Source organism: Archocentrus centrarchus, chromosome 5, assembly GCF_007364275.1.
Source record: "Archocentrus centrarchus isolate MPI-CPG fArcCen1 chromosome 5, fArcCen1, whole genome shotgun sequence".
NCBI classification, from domain to species: Eukaryota; Metazoa; Chordata; class Actinopteri; order Cichliformes; family Cichlidae; genus Archocentrus; species Archocentrus centrarchus.
Genome location: NC_044350.1, coordinates 28881553 through 28902728, shown reverse-complemented (window position 1 = coordinate 28902728; position 21176 = coordinate 28881553). Strand labels below are relative to the sequence as shown.

The 21176-nt window shown below is 40.9% G+C and overlaps 1 protein-coding gene across 1 annotated transcript in view; it reads right to left on the bottom strand.

Moving 5' to 3' along the window:
• The window catches only part of LOC115779808 (ankyrin repeat and SAM domain-containing protein 1A), a 51768-nt gene that overhangs the window by 4733 nt on the left and 25859 nt on the right, over positions 1-21176 (bottom strand). The window contains 10 exon segments of the mRNA XM_075074364.1: positions 3242-3418; positions 4318-4455; positions 4566-4649; positions 5376-5447; positions 5665-5802; positions 7983-8153; positions 8797-8904; positions 12321-12467; positions 13661-13759; positions 18307-18422. Of these exon segments, the coding sequence (XP_074930465.1) occupies positions 3242-3418; positions 4318-4455; positions 4566-4649; positions 5376-5447; positions 5665-5802; positions 7983-8153; positions 8797-8904; positions 12321-12467; positions 13661-13759; positions 18307-18422 (1250 nt within the window).

Here is a 21176-nt window from a genome sequence, read left to right as displayed (position 1 = left end):
GCTGATTAGTAGTTAAAAGCACCGTGCTCTACACCACTGCTACTGTCAAAGCATGTGCAGTCAAGACACAGAGTTCACATGCATTATGCTCATTAACTTACTTTAAAATACATATGATTTTTAAATAACTTTTAAAATCTCAGTGTAGGCATTTGACAATCTTTAAATTCCCTGCTTATGGACGGCACCTTCAGTTCAGAATATCTTAGATACAAGAATAGAGAAAGTTCAAAACCATCGAGCGGAAACAACTTCACCATCATGCTATTGAAGCAAAGGGCTAAACCCACACTGGCACAATTTAGCCAACAGTCTTCGTATAAAGATGGTAAAAATCACATCAAGGGAGCCCCTCTTCCCTGAATGGGGTTTAACCACAGAGCTAACTGCATTTAACACTAAATGTAAGATGAAGATTAGAGATGGAAAGTAAAAGGATGAGGTTTTGGTTAAAATATTAAGAACCACACAACGAGGAGAAGGAGTGCACCGAAGCAACCCGAATGCAAGAAAAATAAAGAGGGGAGGGAACTGTGTGTAAGAGATGTATGATTAAGGATTGAATAGAGGAAATGAAAGAGAAGGACCTGGACTCCAGGGCTAACAGAGTGCACGGGAGGAAGGAAGGACGGTGTGTAGTACACGTGTGACAGTGACAGCAGCGCATTCGAGCAGAGGGGGGCACCCTGGAAGCAGGAGGACCAAGAAGACAAGACAAAGACTGTTAAAAAAAGAAGAGAGGAGAGGGACAGAGCATTTAATGCACTAAATGGACAGTGCAGAAATCCAGTAGCAGCAGAAGAAGCAGTTTATTATCGGTTCTTAAAGCTCAAGAGGGCAAAATTTTCAACTTCTTTGAGTGTTCTTGTCATTGACTGTTTACTTAACCCTGTCCACAAAAAGTGACAATCCAATTATAGCTTAGCAGCTGCAGCCAGGCACAACAGTATTTATTTATGTGTGCCATTTTTTGTCCTCCATACAGCGGGTCTGTGAAGCTATGGATTTCTCCACATGCTCAAGTGGCGTGCACGTGGCTGTAGTAAAGATGGAGCAAGTGTGAGAATTCATTTAAATGTGTGTTCTACAGTTTAAAAGACTTAGCAGCATCCCAGATGACTAGTTGGCAACCTGTGCATTCATCTGATTTGAGAAATTGACATCCAGGGTAATAGCATTTTCGATAAATGGTGGCAAATTCACAGGTTTGCGCTTATCATATTTTTTGATACTATTTGGAATCTGTGGAGTTGTAGTGTGCGGTCCACATGAGACTTGGATTAGTTAGAAAAAGTTGTTAGCAGTGACCCTGGTAAAAGCAATTAATATACGGGAAATGGCACTTTAAGCAATAAAATATAAACACAAGCATATCAATGTTCTTATTAGTTCTACTTTAAAAGCACAAACACAACCAATCATCAGCAAGAGCTTTTAAAGAATAATATATTAACAGGATTAGCTAGCTTTAAATGAGAAAAATTGTTTGCTTTTAAAAAGTTTCCATTACTTCTACATAGATCGCAAACTGGTGAGGCCGGTGACCTTTAGTCAGGGGTGTGCGGCTTTAGGCTCTGTCTCACCTCTTACCTCAGCCACTGGTCTAACAGTTGCTTACAATGATGTTTACAATTTCTGCTGTCTTTCAATAAAACTCTGACATTGAATGAACATGGGCATACTCTGAATTTTTTTCCCCAATATATCATGTCATTGATTAGTTTAACCCATTAACAGTGATATATGCATGTCACCTAATGATATATTGTTCAGTCACTGCAGTATGTCTGGCATATGATTATTAATTATGCATAATAATGATACTGATAATACTAGGGGGGGAGTTTACCCCGGGATGATAGATGCACTGACCAATCACAAGGGGTTTTCTGGTGGTTGAGCTACTCTTCAGATTCTATTTAAAGTCAGAAGCCCCGGTACACTAGTGGTTCATTTGTGACAATTTCTGGAGCCTTTCTGGAAATTTAAGCCAATAACTGCCATAAATCAGGCCAGCAGGCATTCACTGAATGCCCTTTTTTTTTAAGCCCTTTATTTCAGGTAGTGACAATGCATATGTAGCCATGAGGTGCATACTTATGATGGCTTTACAACGTTTTTTTTTTTTAAAACAAGAGAAAAAAAAAATGAAATAACAACAAGAAAAAAAAACTTAACAGTAACTGTAAATAAAATCTGCTTGTGTCAGTTGGGAGCTATAAAACAGAAAGCTTGCCTCTATCTTCTTCTGTCTGAAGCAAAAGACCTTTTGTTTAAAAAATATGGTATAATATTTTTAGATTATAAAATAATCTTAATGTAAACTGTATACATGCTATTTGAATACAGCAACTGCAACTACAAGGGACAGGGCTCAGCAGACAGTCAATCTCTCCTTGGGGAAAATATATGAAAAACCTCGATGGCTCCCCCCCCCCCCCCCCCCCCCCCCCCCCCCCCCCCCCCCCCCCCCCCCCCCCCCCCCCCCCCCCCCCCCCCCCCCCCCCCCCCCCCCCCCCCCCCCCCCCCCCCCCCCCCCCCCCCCCCCCCCCCCCTCCCTCCAACTCTCATCTAAAACTTAAACAACCAGCCAGGCTCATTATGCAGCTCTGTGATCACTCCATATATTATCCTTACAGGCAGGTAGTAAAACAATGTGATTTGTGTCTCTGCATAAGCATGTGGTCCAGCAGTGTGTGTTTGCGTGTGTGTGCGTGCTCCCGGTGGTGGCTGTGCAGCTCTCTCAGGTGACAGTGATCACTGAGTGCTTATTATATGTAGTCTGAGAGGTCAATGCATCAATGCTCAGGGTATACGTGAGCAATTATGCAGCACACTCAATCAGAAGTGAGGAAGCAGCGGGTGGGTCTGACCAACGAGGCTGTGCCTGGGCTCAAAAATCCCTGAGAACCCCCCCCCTCCCCAATCCCCGTTAGCAACAAATAAAAGGATTCATTCATCACGCTTCACATATGCACAAAAAGAAAGTCTCCTCTGATTGGAGTGACTCACAGAGCAAAGTAATGACTCATCACTTTCTACCACACGTACAGCAAATCCTCCTTTGTAGGTGGCCCATTAGGGGTTCAGCAGTGGAGAAAAAGTGGGTCGCAAGGTCCGTTTACCGATTCTGAATTATGACTGCACAACATGTTCCTACACACCCTCTCTCCTGTTAACAGGTAGAGTAAGCGCATACATTCGCCATGTTTTTCTTAAGGTTTTGTAGGGTGGTACTCACTGCTGATCTTCGCATGCTGCTCCAGGACTGAGATACAGGACGGCTGGTTTTGGTGTCTATGACCTCTGAGCCCAGAGATGAAGGAGGCATGTAGTGTCTCGCCCTGGACTGAATCGCCATTTGATAAGCCACCTCAAATGCTTGTCCCAGTGTTAGGATGATCTCGTAGGTCTGTGTCTGTGTGAGTAAAAAAAATAGATTCAATGTAGTGAAATAAATTCTGATAAACAAACCTGACGAAACAACTTAACAGCTGACTTTAAATGATTATCAGCATTAAGAGAAACTCTCTCTGTGCTTTGCTTTTGTGCTCAATAAACATTTAATTTCCATAAAAAACACAACTAAGCACCTCAGATTAGTTCCACTACAAACCTTGGACCATAAAAAAATCTTCCAAACGTGTTACAGTATTTGTTTGGAGTTAACCACTATTCGAGTCGGTTTGTAAATACTTGTTTTCAGCAATTTCAGAGCACACAAAAGCGCCGCTCTTCACATTTTTAGGATAATTACTTTGTATAATTATCCACAGGCTCTTGTTTGAATATGATGCATTTACAGAGAAAAGCTAAAGCCGTTTTTAATCTGACATTCTGTGCATGGAGGAGCTGTGTGAAGTATAAATAATCAAGGCTCAGCAGTGTTTATTTGGCCCTGTAAAAATCTTTTTTTTAATGTAGTTCAGTTAAAAAAAAAAAAAAAATGTTTCCCTGCAGTTAAAGTGCCTCCACAGCGGTTGGTATACCAAAACTAAAAGATTATTAATCTTTTAAGAGACCTTTTGACTCAAATGACAACTCAAATAATTTGTGCCTGTATATGAAAATGCCATGCATAGCAGGAGTGGGTCTTCAATCAAGCTATTTGATGAGCCAATTTAGAAAATAATGTCCATAAGATGCTGCGTGCAGGGTTAACTGCCCTACAAAGAACACTTTGGTTTTTCCACTTTATTTCCTAAAAAAATTACAAAATGCTGCACAATATGACTTTAAAAGGTGGATCAATAGTGGATCATATGGAATATATTAGTGTAATTACAGTATATTATGCTTGTATTTGATGTCACTTACCACTTCCACAGTACTGAAGACATGACAGAAGTGGTGGCCACTCTTCAGATCCTTGGTAATGTATGCAAATGTGCAGAGGTCATCTGGGTCTTGGGCGGCACATGAGATGTTCCTGATCTCATGCTCTGCTACTATAGTCTAATGGAGACAGGAATGAAGTGAGCGCTAACTGGAAATCAACCACTAATGGACAATTCACTGTTTGCGTTGGACAAATCAATAATCACAGATAAATGCTTTCCAGTTACCTTTGTGGCTGCATCGATGAACTTAACACCTCTATAGGTAATGGACAGTATGACAACTGGACCCTTTTTTGAATCCTTGGATTTCTGGAATAGTTTAAAAAAAAATAAGTGAGAGGTAAGTAGTTCAGGAATATCACACTGTTCTTCTTATTTTTTCAAATATATTTGGTTTTTATATTTTATTGCAATAGGACAGTGGAGAGTACACCAGGGGAAAGTAAATGGCCTTGGGTCGGGTTCAAATCCAGGCCTCTGCATTAGCCTTATGGCACATGGGTCGCCTGCTCTACCCAGTGGGTTAAACTGGTGCCTGCAACACCATTATTTAATGTCTGATATTGTTACTGTCTATTTTTCTTCATTGGTTTCAGTTGTTCCTTAAAAAGAAGGAAAAGTTAAGGTTTAGTAATACCAGATAGATCATAAAGCAGTTAATCTTTGCCCACTCTCTCCCATAGTTCAGGCTTTCTCCTGCTTTTTTTATTTGTGCTCCTCTTTTCTCTCTTCTCTTTCCCCTCACCCTCCACCCGGTCGCAGCAGATGACTGCCCCCTCCCTGAGTCTTGGCTCTTTTGGGCTAAGCTGTTTTGCCTGGTCATCTGCTTTATAAGAACCTAAATGGGAAACATGAACCAGAAGTGTTGCTGCACACATGCAAGCACCAAGCTGAAAGTTTTAGTTTCAACAGTGTGGTGGCAGATCTATTCATTCCTTACATCTAGTGAAAAACATGGAGGCATTAATGTTAGGCATTAGGAAGACAGCTGCTGAGCAAAAAGATTTGCTTTTAGTGGACTTTGGTAATACTTACCCTAATTTTAGCACAGGCATCTTGTGTGGACTCGATCCCTCGTAGATCCCTGATTATCTATGATCCTAGGTACTAGAACGAGGAGTCGAAGCACAATTTCGAAAATCATTTTAAAGTTGGTGCGACAAACTAAGTCAACTACACACAGGTGGGCCATCACAAGCACAGGCTGCATTTTTATTAAAATGTGCTGCACTATTTCTTGATTAATATTGCAATTATGTCCATGTGTATCATATATTTACAGCATTTTTTGGCTTCTATGCTGAGGACAGTAAAAGTGACTTACTGTTGCCTCGTACCCGCAGGAGTCCAGAATGAGTTTCTCAGGCTGGTGATGCCAGGCAGAGACCGTGGCGTAGGTAGCAGAGTGGCTCGGCGGCCGGAGGTTTAAACGAGACTCTTTATGTCGGTCACTGTGTCTGTCCTGCAGAGATGGAAAGGAACAGGTCGGTGAATGCAACAAAGAATAGACTGATCTAAGAAAAGCAAGCCACTGGTATAGGTAATAAAGAAGGATAAAACTATTTTCTACAATACTGTTGTAGCCACACTGACTTCAAATTCTAATTTGTGTGCCCATTGAGCCGGCAAGGTAAAGTATTTCTGACTGCTCTACATTAGTGTGAAGGCAAATGTCTGGTCAGCATATTGATGCAACTCCTTTATGCTAGGAAGCTAATAAATATTCACGCATGCTGGGCCTTTAGGTCAGTATAGGCTGTGCTCAGCTCTTTCATGAATCACTGTCAGAGTAAAATATACTTATGATGATCATTACACACTGAGGTTTTAGGGAAATGATAAGTATTGATTTTTAGACTTCATGCTGCTCCCGAGCAGCGGTGCCACAATTCTTTTCCTCATTTTTGGATGCTCCTCTGTTTCCAGTTTGGCCTCAGTGAGTCAGAGAGCAGCCATGCCAGCCTGACTGTTTGTGTCGTAGTTTGACCTTTAGCAAATGTTAAAGTCTGATCACTGTGTTATTCTTGGTTTCCTCTTACAGGCTGAACTGAATACATGATGGTCAACAAAGATCAAAAAATGTTCAAATGCAGTTAACGTCTTTTTGTTTTTTTAACTTTCAGTGATATAAGAATTAGAAAAATCTTTGGAATACATCGCATTGAACATCACTTTATTTTATTTGGTATTTTACATGATATTCAGCCACAGACTGCAGATTCAAAAGAGAGAACAAAACCAAAGAGTGCTTGGAAAGTGAAGAAAATTGTATGACCTCTTGTTAATATAAATAAGAATGATTAATCCCAGCTATCAGTTGTAATCCTCCTCATCTAGCTGTTAGAAGCAAAGATTTTGGGGTTTCCAAAACCCTTCAGGAACTGTATGTTCTACATACATAATACATAACGCAGGAGCTTCAGTTCACAACTGAACGCAACATTAGGACTCAGACTGGAGCCACTAGGTGGGGTGATGTAGTTCAAGCATCTGACCAAGCTGCCTCCTGGACACCTCTTAGTAGGTTTGTCAGGCATGTCAAACCAGGAGGAGAGCAGCACACACTGGAGAGTTTAAGTCTCTCCAGAATTAACTAAGGAAGAGATGGAGGAGGTGACTGAGGAGAAGGATGTCTGGAGATCTCTGCTTAGACTGCAAGAATGGATTAAGAAGAAAAAAAAAAGAACCAATCTTAAATACTCCCCTGCTTTTTCCCCTGGTTACAGTTACAGTTTATTTTAAATCGATCAACACTCAATGCACTTAGTTTTACATCCAGAATGTCTAACTTTCTGTAGCAGTTTTTGGTAGTCGCTCGTTAAAAAAACAAAAAACAAACATAGTTTTAAAACAGAGGTCAGAGTAACATGATTATTAAAAAAAAAAACTTCCACTACACCCAAAGTTATGTCTACTTGGATTGTATCATGAAGAAGACAAACTAACAACAAGCAGCAAGCAAAAGGAGCCTCAGTACCAAACAAACAAAGAAAACAAAAAGCAAAAAATAAAACAAAAATAAATAATTACAACAAATGTCATTTCTAGTCTTGGTTTGATGTAATTTGGCTTATCTAGTACCTAATATTTTGGCACTGGATAAGAAAAACTTTGCTCCCTTCCTGATTCCTTGTTTTATATATATTTCTCACACTTAAATGTTTCAGATCATCAAACAAATTGTAATACCGGAGAAAGATAATCTGAGTAATTACAAAATGCATTTTTTTAAATGATGATTTTTTTTAATTAAGAGAAAAAAAAAAGCGACTGAAACATCTCTGGTCCTGTGTGAAAAAGTAATTTCACTGCAATGTGCGTGTTCTATACAGCCCACTGAAGGACAAGCAAAGGGTATTGAAAACAGATCCTTACTGAAGTTTGTAGGGGATTAGGATTTAACAGAAATCAGATTTTTTGTGTGTGTGTGTGTGTCTTTTTTAGATTATTTGATGAGAGGCGTTTCTGCAAATGTGAACATTTTATTTGCTTGTCCTTTTTTTTTCGGTGTGTTGAAACAGGGAGCAGATTCTTGTTTGCTTTCTTTTCGTTTCCAGTTGTTTCTGTTTGTGCGGCTACATCTGCTGAAAGCTACAGACTTTGTTGAAGAAAAATATTCAGGTAGAAGATGGTGGCACTCACTACAGAGCGTGGCCTCTCACTATAAGAACGCAGAGATACACTACAGTCTTGGTCGACTCCTCTCCGCCTCCGGTCGGACTCAGTCAGGGGAAGGAGCATGTCCATGGAGCGACTGGTATAGGGGTCCAACTGACCGAGGGGAGATGTGGTCTGGGATAGGAGGTCGTGGAACTGCCATATGCCCGCACGGTGACACACACCAAACAAAACAAACACACACACAGATTAATGGTTTGAAAGCACTGTCTACACAGGCTGGTTTCCCTGATCTACATCCAAGCCTAATCCTTGACAAAAAGAGCCTCTTCCGTGGAGATTCTCAATTCTTTCTAACCTAGTTTAATCTGCCTGGGAAATCAGCCCTCAGTATTTAACTGTTGTGAACATAATGATATTGAAGAATCTCATTCCAAAATTAGATATCCGCTGCAGAAAGAAAAGGATCCATTTTCTCACAAAATGATGTTGGCATAGAAAATCAGTGCCATGCTGCTTAACTTTACACTTCAGCTCTGTTTTGATTGTTGTTCAGTAAGAAAAAAATGAACTAAAATATTACAGCGCACAGGAACAAGAGTGACACAATATGTGGGTTATATCGGGGACATGTGCAGAGCTATCCTTCTTACTAAGCACATTAAGCATATCTAATCTATTAATCGAATAAGTGTCGACAGCTGTTAAAGAGCAGCACTAACACTGCGGCAGTCTGGTTGGTGCTTTAAATAAAACCTGACTGTATTTTTGTGGATTGTAGAAAATATCCTAACAAACCTCACAACAAAGATCTTATATTAAACGTGAGATACATTACCATAATTGGGGACAGACGACGGGACTTGGATGGAGCTTCTTCGTAGGGTCTCTCTGCTAAAGAGGCAATGATCCTCTTCCTGTGGCCCAGAGGACCAACCTTAATAACCTGGGGAGGACAACATCAGGACATAGCATGAGACTTTCCGGTGCACCCTCACCTGCATATCTCACATACAAGAGTTTATCTAGACTAAGCTAATATAGATACTATATTTTCAAAATACACTGACACAGTGTTAGCGGCAAGCACCCTCACTGGCAGGCATCCACAGGCAAACAGAAATGACTCTCGTCAATAATTCAGCCTCAATCTGTTTTGCCGTAAGCTTGAAGTACAGCACTGTCTCCTTCTCGGGACACTCTATAATTTACAAGCCATTTTTGGACATAGTGCTTAAAAAACACACAAGACCGTACGATTATGGGCGACAACGTGACACATAAAAAAGAAAAAGCATAACAGTGGCACGATGTAAATGTAGAGTGTGTTTGCCATTTACAGTATATTAACACTGCAGGTCTATCCACAGTATCTCTGTCTTTCTAAACCTTTTACAAAGGCCACTTCAGCTGGTGCATCTAAAATCTTCACAGAAGGAACAACAGGCTAATTTTATGTAGTCAAAACTCATCATCCAAAAGTGACAATTGCATAATTGGCTATTAACATTCATGCTCATCCAGTAAAGGTGGATGTTGAGTGATTAATGTTACATTTGCAATTATGTTACGGGTACAAAATATTCCATAACAGGCTCATATGATTCTTTGTCTGAAGCTTCAATTATTTATTCAGTGGGGAGGCAGAAGAGGCAACTGGTCTGCGCGCTGGATTTCTGGTGCTGTTTTCATTACAACCATGTACAGAATCCCAGTGAGACCAGTGTGCATGAGGCGTGTGAATGAAACAAAATTTAAATAGTAATAAAGAACACCTTGGGATATACGGGAACCAGCTCATAGATCATCTCCATGCTCGATATTGTTTGCTGTAAGACACTGTGGAGGATGTAGGAGATGTAATGGGCAAAGTGAGTTCTGCCAAGATGCTCCGAGGCAGTTCTGCTACTCTGCACACTGAAAGTAATGTGCCCTGCACTCACACCCCCATCTTTCTGCATCGCAGTCTGCTGGACACCATCCCTCGCACACTGCATACACAGTATGCTTGGCTGCTGCTTTCCTGTTGTTGCTGCTGTGACTGCAGCTATTGCTGGTTTTCTGCTAATTTACCGCCACTGTTTTCATGTTTTCACAACCACACACACACACAAACAAACAAAATGAGAACTGTAAAAAAAAAAAAAAAAAAATGGTGATTCAGATTCAGCTTCTTCACACCGCTCTCTCTGATTGCTTATAACCGCACTGGAGCGTTTCATTGCTTGTATGTTTTATCAGTCATAGCAATCAAAATGTTTTTTTGTTTTTTTTCCACACAATCTGTTATAACTCAGCAAACATGGATGAAACATCGTCAGCTCATTAAGAACTGGTGTGGCTGCACCGTAAACAGAGAGATGTTGATTCCACATATGGTAACGGTGCAGTGAGAGCCTCTCTCTCAAAGTGAGAAATTTCAATCACATCATTGCAGCGAGTGAAGGAAATGCACATGACTGGTGTTTGACTGAAAAAAAACATTTGGTCAAACGAGACGGTTGTGATCAGACAGCCACACAACATTCACTCCTCTTCCTCTTTTTTTTTTTTTTAAATGACATTTACATATTGCTACATGTAACTCATATTCCTGTCTCATCATATATTGCAGGGTGAACTTGCTTGTACTGACTGCCATAGCCACTGCCTCTCCGCCCCTCCAACGTCAGCAATATAACACACATAATGCCCACTGACTAGCAGTGGATGCAGCTGTACAGTACTGTACAGTATATTACATGGAGCTGGCACATTAAAGAGGGATGAATGTGCACACATGTGACACATGCGCCTCTCTCTAAGGTAAGTTTTAGGAAGCTTCAGGGCTGCTATGCATTTGTGAAAATGGCTTCAGTTTGCCATGATATGGGCAGAAGAGCACCACTCATGATTTTTATTATTTAGTTCTGATAAGTGATAAGAGGATAACGCAACGCTGAATTTACACAAGCTTCTCCTTGCTATAAAATTCAGAAAGGAGATAATGCTGCAGACTTTGCACAACCTTCATATTAAAATGATTTTTCAACCCAGTCTAAATGTCTTGAATAGACAGGCGTTGAAATGTCTTCTGGGAAACTATAAACTTCCACTTTGTAACAGTTGGACATCAGTCTGAAACAACATTTTTTTACAATCTGAACAAACAATGTATCAAGTTTTCAATGGGAAAAAGGATGCCTGTAAAGATCCTGCATCTCACTACTGCTTAACTACTTTGATTTGTGACTCCAACAAACAAAAAAATGGCTAACCACAAATCCTCATCACAGGCAGAGGGTCTTTCCCTTCTTGTAAGCTGCAACTAACTGATGTGTTTTTCTTCTCCTATATTCTGGCAATTATGTTACAAACCCATTAGGAAAACATTGCTCGCCACGTACACGCTATCAAAGAAATCCACTCCTGCACACATTTCTAGCCAAAATTAATAAGACCTCCGCTCTAATCACTAATTATCATAAAATCACACCATTTCCATACAGATATAAACAAATTACACTTTCCATGTCATCAGTCACAACTTTGCCTCTTAATTTACACACATCTGTTAATTATCCACTAATTACTCAGTAATTTTACAATGTCAATTTTAAAAATGTCTCTGCTGTAGTTTTATGCAAATGCTTCCATCATGAATCATTTGCTATTTCAGCTCTGCCATTTTAAAGTGCTTCTTAACTCCAGTGGGGAGCCACAAATTAAGGTGGACTTGTTCTTAAGAAGACCAGTCTGTGAAAACTGGTCCATATACTGGTCACAGATTTAAAAGCTGATGACTACGTCCATGATTTAATGCTCATATTTAAATGCAATCAATAGTCATTATTCTTGCCTTGTATACAAATTATGGTGAGTTATGGTGAGCCCATGACACTCTTAAAAAAAATTTCTTAATCTCAAGAATTTCACTTTCTGGTAGAGGCAGCTTAAAAACATTCACTTCAAAGATCTTCCATCCTTTATAATGAGCAGGGCATGCTCGCTGCTTTATGTGCTGCCACAGTGTTAGTCACTAACCCAGCTACCCACTTCACTCATGGCATCACAGCTTTGTCATTCAAACATAAAGGTAAATAAAACATGACCCAAGCAACTGAACTGTAAACATCACGGTACAAATATAGAACTACTAAGTAGAGTAGAGCATTCAATATTAATGGATGAACACTGACTACAGTAGATACACATTTAAGTACTATGAAATTTTACTTTTAGATGGTATTTACTTAATCAACAACTCAGAAAGGGAAAATGTTACAAATTCAAAATATTTGGAAAAAAAAATCTACCTTAATGTGTTTAATTACTCTCAGTATTTGCATTTACAGCGTGAATAAATAATCATTGGCTTCTTACATTGATGATCTCCAGTTCCCACAGGTTCTTAACACACTCCAGTGTGCGGTAGCCGCTGGCAAGAAAGTTGGGCAGATATTCATGCAGGCCAAGGCCATCCAACCAAGAGGCAAGAGATGTGCTGCCATCACACCCCAGTGCTTTTACCTGCAGAGACAGACACATCTAAGTAAGCAAGAACTGTGAATTTGTGGAAGGATAATTTGGGTTTTCTACCCAACTAAAACTGCAGAAGCCATGCTAGGCGAGCGGCTCAGGAAACAGCTCTGTCAGTTCAGTTCTTGACTGATACATCAACAATTTCTGGATGGATTGCTGTGAAATCATATACAAACATTTATAGTCCCCAGAGGAATGTTACTACTGACTTTGCTGATTCATACTCCATCTAACCTTTTCTCTTCTCTTCTCAAAAGTGTATTTTGTGCAATACTGCAAAGCTTATGGTCCAAGGTGACAATGCACTTGGTACTTTAGGTACACTTGTTCAAGTGCTGGTTTTAAGGAACTAGTACATGCTCATGCTACGGTACTGTTTGGCCTGTTCATGCTGGTGGCCGTTAAATGAAAATGATAAGATGCTTTTTTAAAGGGTGCTGTAAGCGCCCGAATGTAAAAAAAAAAAAAAAAAAAGAGTCATTTTAGCCCATTGCTAGGTGGTTGCTGGGCAACATGATGACATAATATATCATGTATAATAATGAGATATTACTGTGATGAAATAAAAAAAGATACAATGCTTTTACAGGTATATAAATGCTAAATACAGATCATTTTAGCCTGTTGCTAGATGGTTGTTAGGCAACCTGATATAGATAAGAACCTTTAGGGGCCCTAAGATGTACCTGTTTGCAGAGTTTGGTTGCTCAACTCCTGATTGTGTAGGAGGAGTTAGCAGCCAAAGAAGCAAATACACACACACACACACACACACACACAGACAGAGATTTGATATAGTAAAATATGAAACCAGTGTCATGTAGACATGAGGATCTGCTAAAGATCAAACCAAGAATCATAACTAGAAGAAGAGTTGATTTTTAATGTAGCATGTTTACGCTAAGCGGTTTACACTCCATTCATCACCCACCTCAAAGTAAACATGCAAAAAATGGAATGTGGAGAAATGGAGGTGTAGCAGTGTGCACACTGTAGAAGGCAAGTATAAATTTTCCTTCAACACTATAATACATATCAGGGCACCATTTATCTATTTTTTAGCTTATCTGCTCTTGTTATTAAAGTACTTTTATTACTATTGTTTTTCGTTTGTTGTTTTTCTGAGACCCTGTCAGTCACCGGTCTCCTTAGGGCTGAAGTCAACCTAAGATGTTAAGTACCTTGGGCAAGCTGCGTGCCGCGTGGAGGATTTTCTTTCGGTGCCCTGGATCAGTGATCCCGATGTCTCGGAGATCCTGGTCCTCCATCACGTTACTTCCCTGCATGTGCACAAACACAAGAGAGACACACAAATAAACACATTCACACACAGGCACACGCGAAGGCATAGTCGTCAGACGTACATGCATGCAAACAACCACATACACACAAGCACACAGACAATATGCAGAATGGAAATGGATATGCAGCACAATTGCATACAAGAAAAAAAACACTTATTAGAAAGTATATCTCATCCATATATTCATATTTGCACAGAAATAACCAATCCGGTCAATGGAAGTATCACGAGTTGCTCCACAGCCTTACTGCCAGGGTAAAACTGTGACTGAACAAATACACACTTGGTCTTAACACACACACACACACACACACACACACACACACACACACACACACACACACACACACACACACACACACACACACACACACACACACACACACACACACACACACAGAATATGCACATCTCTGACACAAGCAGTAACAGCAGAGTGGGAGGACAATAAAGTCAAATAAATTGTGCATGCCAAGAGTAATCAATCTGATCTGGTCCGACTCAGCAGGAACAAAGCCTTCAGAACTGCAGCTGCATCTCCAGGATCCCTTTGCTGCGGATCCCTTTGCTGCCAAACAGTCCAAGAGGAAATTAAAATATTCCACAACAATTTGAGACTATTTGTTAATTTAGGAATGCAGAAACAATGAACAATACATTTATTCAACATCTTGAAATTCTTCCCTTATTCAAATCACAGCTCCAGTTGCTTCATCATCTTATACTGGTTTATAGGTAGGAAGATAAATACAAGGAGAACCATGAAAACGAAGAGCTAAGCGTTTTTCCCTGAGGACTGCTACAGATTGATTCTCTCTGGCCAAGAATGTTAAAATGTTCTGTAGTCTTTACTCAATCTGCTCTCACTGGATTGGTTTCAGAGCACAATGCAGCAGTATTCACAGGCCTCTATCAGGGTGCAGTTGGGAGATTACTCACTGATCACAAGAATAAAAGGTCAAAATGAAGCGAGGCCTGAGGTAAGGGAGGCCCAAAATAGATCCTCCAATTTTATTAACACAGTTTGAAGTTTGATGATGCCTCGGGAGACTCTGCAAACTTGTTATTTCATGCTGCATTTGAAACATGTGACAGGAATGTATGGTTCAGTTCTTACATAGCTTATAAGCTATGGTAGTATGATTTGATCTGATACGACTTGCAGATGTAGCCATGGTAGAAGTCCTTCATCTCACTAAATGCACTCAGTAAAGGCAACAGTGAATTAGAGCTGCTCTGTTGCTCTTCCTCACAGAGGAGTAGTTTGGAAGAATAAAAATTGCCCATTTTTAAAGCGGACGTAACAATGAGATGGTAAAGAATAAAGGATTTATGCATCAGAATGTTTATGTTCAGTTTAACATTATAATATTCAAAAAGACTGCAGGGTTTGATGCAATATTAATGCAGGGAGAGATGCAATGTAAATGCATGATTGAGAACTTCTAAGATGTTCTGCACCAGACGGTTTGCCTCACTGCCAAATTAGTTTGGACATTAGAGTAACAAAGCTATGAAGAAAAGGGGAAAAAAAAAGACTCAAATGAAATGTGTGGGCTTGAAGGCCAAGAGAATGAAAGCCACGGGCGCCCCACTTCTGGTAGCGCAAAAATGATTATCATCGTGTAAAAATTATGAGAATGGGCACACAGCTGTTCATAATTTATGATCCCTCAAAAGCTGCATCTCAGAGCAATCATCACATGCGGAGAGCCTCGCCGACTCATGTGAGCGCCTGCTCTTGTGCTCTGGTGGGCGGGCCCAAGGAAACTTTCCAAGCAGCATTGTACAGTGTATCTTAAGCTATTACGGTGATGGGTTTGTGGGTACAGTAGGGCTTGTACACTGAGAATCCTGTCACTGCAGAGCTTTCAATCCCTTCTGGACTCACAAATGATACAGTGTTTAAAATAAAATCTGCTCTGTTTACTCTGATCTTGTTTTTATGTGAAATGATTCCCAGAAATGGTTAAACATTACTACGCATTCCTCTGGGCTCCGTTGCATTGTTCCTAAATACAGTGTTCATACATAAATGAACTCAAACATGACGGTGAACTGAAAATGAGCCACAGTACTGCCCTCTATTGATCAGTTTACTTGTGTTTGCACTGAATCCCACAAATAACTTCAGATATTCAAGTTGGGCCAGATTGATCACATCTGAAGCAAGTCTAGCACAATCTAAAAGGGCACATTATTAAACATTCACAATGCCTGCCTGACTACTCTGACCTTTCTTCTTGTTTGCAACTTCCACATCCTTGTAAATATCCATGGCTAATTTGCCTTGTGAAGCTAATGATTTATTTCCTTGATGCATCAAGTCCAGCAGACATTAGCTGTGGCATGAAAATGAACATCAGAATGCTTAATGGCCCAAGTCCTCGTCACATTATGTCCCAGAAATCTTGATCAACATGGATTCTTCAAACCCAATCAGCCAGTAAAGGCTGCTTTATTTTCTCTAAATCTACTCTAGATATGATGTTAGGTTTTGGGGCAAAGTAGCAAAATAAATTTCTTTATAGGGAGAGATATGGCTCATTCAATTGAGGATGACAGTTATTCTGATGGTTTCTGTATCTGGCTATGTAACCAATCAATAAGAAGAGGTGCTTTATGGCAACACTGGATTTACAAGATTTCTTCATTAACTAAATGAAGTACCTGGCCATACATGTAATTTAGAAAAAGACTGAAAACATTAACATTTCCGATATAATATTACTTTAAACACAGATTCATTATATAAACTTTTTTAAAATAAAGATACTTTATTATAATTTTTTTTTTTAATCTATTGGTCAGATTCAATCAGTCATGGTTGGGAAATCAACTCATTTTAGTCCCACAGTACTCATTCCCTCAAGTCACATGCAGTGAAATATAGTAGCTGGAATTTGATACAGATGACCTGACTTTAGGTCCAGTAATAGGAATAGTTGGATGAACACATCCAGTTATGTTTTGCTGAATATTTTATAACTGGACTGGGAAAAAAAAATTGACTTGTCCTTTTTTTTCTTGGTTTACAAACTATATAATACTGTAGCATTTCTAAATCTTTCAGTGTCTAAATTACTTCAAACTTAATTAACGCCAGTGTATTATTCAGGAGATAACTCACTTATTAGTGTAGCTGTAATCACCTCCTGCCAAATACTGTATTCCTTTATTTTTACAAGCACGCTCGTCTGGCCGTGGTATCACCTCATAAACAAATTCAAATCTGAGTCTGTCAAGCAACTCATAGTTGGATTCCCATTACACTCATTTCTACGCATAATGAAAAAAGGAGAACAGAGAGCTGCACTTCTTAAACTATAATGCTTTGTGAACACAACCACTCTTTTTTTTTTTCTGAGCTCACTGGTCTCACTTGACTGAGCGCTGCTGTGACATCAGATGTATCATATAACCCATGGTGCTAATGTAGCTCTGTGGCCTGAGAAATGTCCACATCTACCCCCCACAGGCCTGCTTATTTATAGCGTATAGCCATGTTTTCAGAGAAACATGACCACCAGATGGGAAACATAATGGTGTTTTCTACTATCACTGTCAAATGCAATATCAAGTTTCCTCACAATGTTCTTTACAGGATACATGATAACACTTTTAGTCAGATTGTGGGCATCATTTGAGCTGTAGTATGAATATATTAATATTAAAATCTGACTGGGGCATTCAAACAAATGTAAAGCATGTCTGCAAAAAAATGTGTCAGTAACTTTTTTAAAATTTATTTACATTTATGCCATCATGTTTTTTTTAAACCACCAGGGTGGGAAAAAACATGAAGATTCTGATCATTTATTTAGTGTTTAAATAATAAATCTATAATCAAAAAATAGATGTCTGCATGCAAACATGTGTAATCCAACTTAGCATCTACAAGTATAAAAATACAGCATAACAGCATGCTGCTGCAGTGTAATCATTTTTTGTACAGTTAATGCAAGATTTGCTCACCACATGCATAGGGAATAATGTGTGGAGGATTTAATAAGATTTGGTGAAGTGTACTTGGAATAAAACATGCTGTGTTTATAGTCAGGATTGTTTGTCCTGGTTAAGTGACTTGATCTAAGTGACAGGTCAAGTGAATCAGGGGATTGAATATGGAGGAGGAGGGACCTGAATTTTAAAGTAAATGAGATGACTGGGAATGCTGGGAAAAAAGTTAATGGGTTTTGGCTGTCGTTTGTCTTACCACCGCTGACAGACCATACTCTTTAAAGGGATTCTGTGAGAGGCCATAAATTTTAGCCGGGTCATGCATTGCACAGAGGTGAGGAGGAGTTATGAAGGGGAGTGGGGAAAGTGTTATAAAGAAAGAGAGAGGGTGCAAGGATGAGCTAGAGATAGAAATAAGGGGGCGTGGAGTTACTAAGAGACAAGCAGGGGGTGAGAGAGCAGAGTGGTGACATAAAAAGACTAATGCAGCGTGTTTGACAGCGGAGAGACAGAGTGATGTAAAGTGGAACCGACCCTTGAGATGACATGCTGCAGGTGACTCACCATGAATCGTAGGTCATCAAAGCCATTGAGCAGGAGCTTGCTCTCGTACTGCGGCAGCCCCACGTGCTCCAGCCACTCTCCCACCGGCTGGTCCAGGGCTTTACCACAGGCCCCATCTGCCGAGAGAGGGAAGCGCTTCAGCAGGGAGAAGCCGTTCAGCCGGTAGCAGCGGCACTCAGAGGACGACACATGGCATTGCCACATCATCCTCGGCCAGCAGAAGCAGAGCCGAGTGCAGCAGCACCAGGCAGGGTAGGGGGGAGACAGGGTCCAGGCCGGGGGTGTGGGGCTCCCACAGTACAGGCGGGGGCCCGGCTAAACTCAAACACAGGAGGAGGATAGGAAGTGCTGCAGGCACTGCTCAAGCCCTGCAGGGGACTGACTAGGCTAATATACACCCACTGGTGTTAGTGTGACTGACTGGAAATGTCAGGCAAGGGTGGAGGTAGTGCAGGGAAGGAAGCCCATCTGAAGCTGTATTGTTAAGTTATGTTGGACTGAGCCACTACAGCATCTTCCAACAAACAGGGCTCACTAAGCATTCCTTTAGTGAGCAGATGAGCAAGTGTAAAAACAAGTGCCTAGTTAGTCCAAAATCATTACAGTACACCACTACAAGTCAAGAGACTAGATAATTTTCAGACTGAGGAGAAACGGAAATTATGTTTCACTAAATAAGACATTTTCATATACCAGACATTATTTACTCTGCTAAAAATCTCCCCGTCACTTATTCTAAAATCAGAAACTACTCCATCAGGATGTAACACAGAAATACTCAGCTCCCCCAAAATGAATTTGTCAGGGTTTTCACCACATACTTGTAAAGCTCTGGCTGAGTCCCATGGCTTCATTGGTCAACCTCTTTGAGAGCTAGGACAAGGCTCATACAATGAAGGTAGCAGCATTCTAAAGTACTGTTGAGGTACTCATGTTATTTTTGATCATGGAATACACAATTGCTTAAATCATATTTCGTCCTTACTCCAGAGCCACACGGAGTACGGTCAGGTAGACATATTGTAAATCCTACATCAAAGAAACGTTGGCTTTAGGATTTCCACAGTGTGCTGATTCCAAACTCCTCAATTCATAATAAAATCCAAGTTTAGATTCCTTGATAAAGCTCCAGGTAAGCTGTCTGCCAGAGGAAAAAGGCTCAGTGTCCTTGGTGGTGCCAGTGCTTCCTGTGCTGCCCACATTCACACTTTTCAGCAAGCTGCTGGATGTGCGGCTAAGCCAAAGAACGTGCTTCTCATCTCTCAAAGCTGTAAATCCAGGTTCAGATCCAACAGACGGCAGGTGAGCCTCTCGAGTCTGAAGCGAGGATCACTGCAGGACCACAGTGCCGGTTAAGGTAGCTCCTTCCTGAGGCAGGCGCCCCCCACTCCCTCCCCAGCCCACCTGGTTCTTCCCTTCGCTGGGTGCAGCTAGCAGCCTCTGTGCTCAGGGCAGAGGTTTGCTGCATCCCCTGCCTGTCTGAGACACGCAGGCAGCGCAGATGCAGTCACAGCAGCTGCTCCTGGCTCACACACGCTACTCCTCACTGCTCACAGGGCATAGCGTCCTCACGCTGGCTACTTCTGCACAGGAGACCACCGATCTGCCTCACGCTCAGCCACTGCTGCCACGTCCTTCTCACATCCACGACAGCCTACAGACTCACTGTTCATCCCCCCCTTCTCATCCGAGCAAATCCCTCAAGCTCTTCTTTGTAACTCCCCCCCCCCCTTCTTGTCTCTCTCGCTTCTCTCTGCTTTCTCGATCTCATAGCCCCATACCCATACTGTGTGATCGCACTGCAGGGCTGCCGTATGCTGCCTGATGAAGTGGGGTGCTGCTCCACGTAACCACCTCTCTCTCCCACTATATCACTTCCCCTCCCTTTGCCTCTCTCTCTCCCTCTCTGGCTTGCACTCTCCCTCACTGTCTCGCTCCTTGCCTCTCATTCTCAAACACACAGACAGATGCAAACACACACACTTTCTCTCTCTCTCTCCTGATTGTCTGCCTCTCTACCCCTTTCTCCTTCTATCTTGCCTCTCTTTCTCTCTCAATAAAATGCACACATACTCACTCTATTCTGGCAGTCTATCTCTAACCTTAACGCACCTCTCCCCCTCTCTCCCTCCACCGCACTGATTAGAATTGCACAGAAGCACTCTGATCTTGCCAGAGCAGAAAGGACACCACCATCAGAGGCGAGGAACAAGCTCCGAGAGCCCCAAATCACAGTCTTTTCCAGCAAAGAATGACTAGAATTTAAAGGGATGACGGCGCCTCGATCCAGTGCTGCAGGAGCAACGCCAGTTTTTCTGGCTAACAGGGGATATTGAAACAAAGACTCTCCTCAAATCCCTCCTTATTACCAGAAGGCTTTAATTCATTTACATCTTACTTTGATGATAGGTCAAGGGGGGGCAGCATTGATTCAAGTCAGCAGAGTTTTTAATGCACTTGGAGAGAAGAGAAGAGAAGAGAAGAGAAGAGAAGAGAAGAGAAGAGAAGAGAAGAGAAGAGAAGAGAAGAGAAAAGAGACATGTCAAGACCTGTCTCTTCTTCATCTCATCCAGCATGACAGAAAAGAGGCAAATTCCATTATGTACTTCCAGATGCTCATGTCATGTCAACCATTTTTAGAGCACAACAGCGACTTCTTACAGGAAAAGCCTGCATAATAAAGTAAGATGATATGAAATTTTTAGAATTGGGGTTTTAAAAAGATTAAAAAATACATAAAATCAGGTCACACGCTTTATGTGGTATTAACATATGTTTTTTATCACGAGTGGACAACTCCAAGTGAGTTCACACTTGGCATTTGAATGTCTCTCCACAAGCATCTAAAGTTACCACTTGTAATCATATCT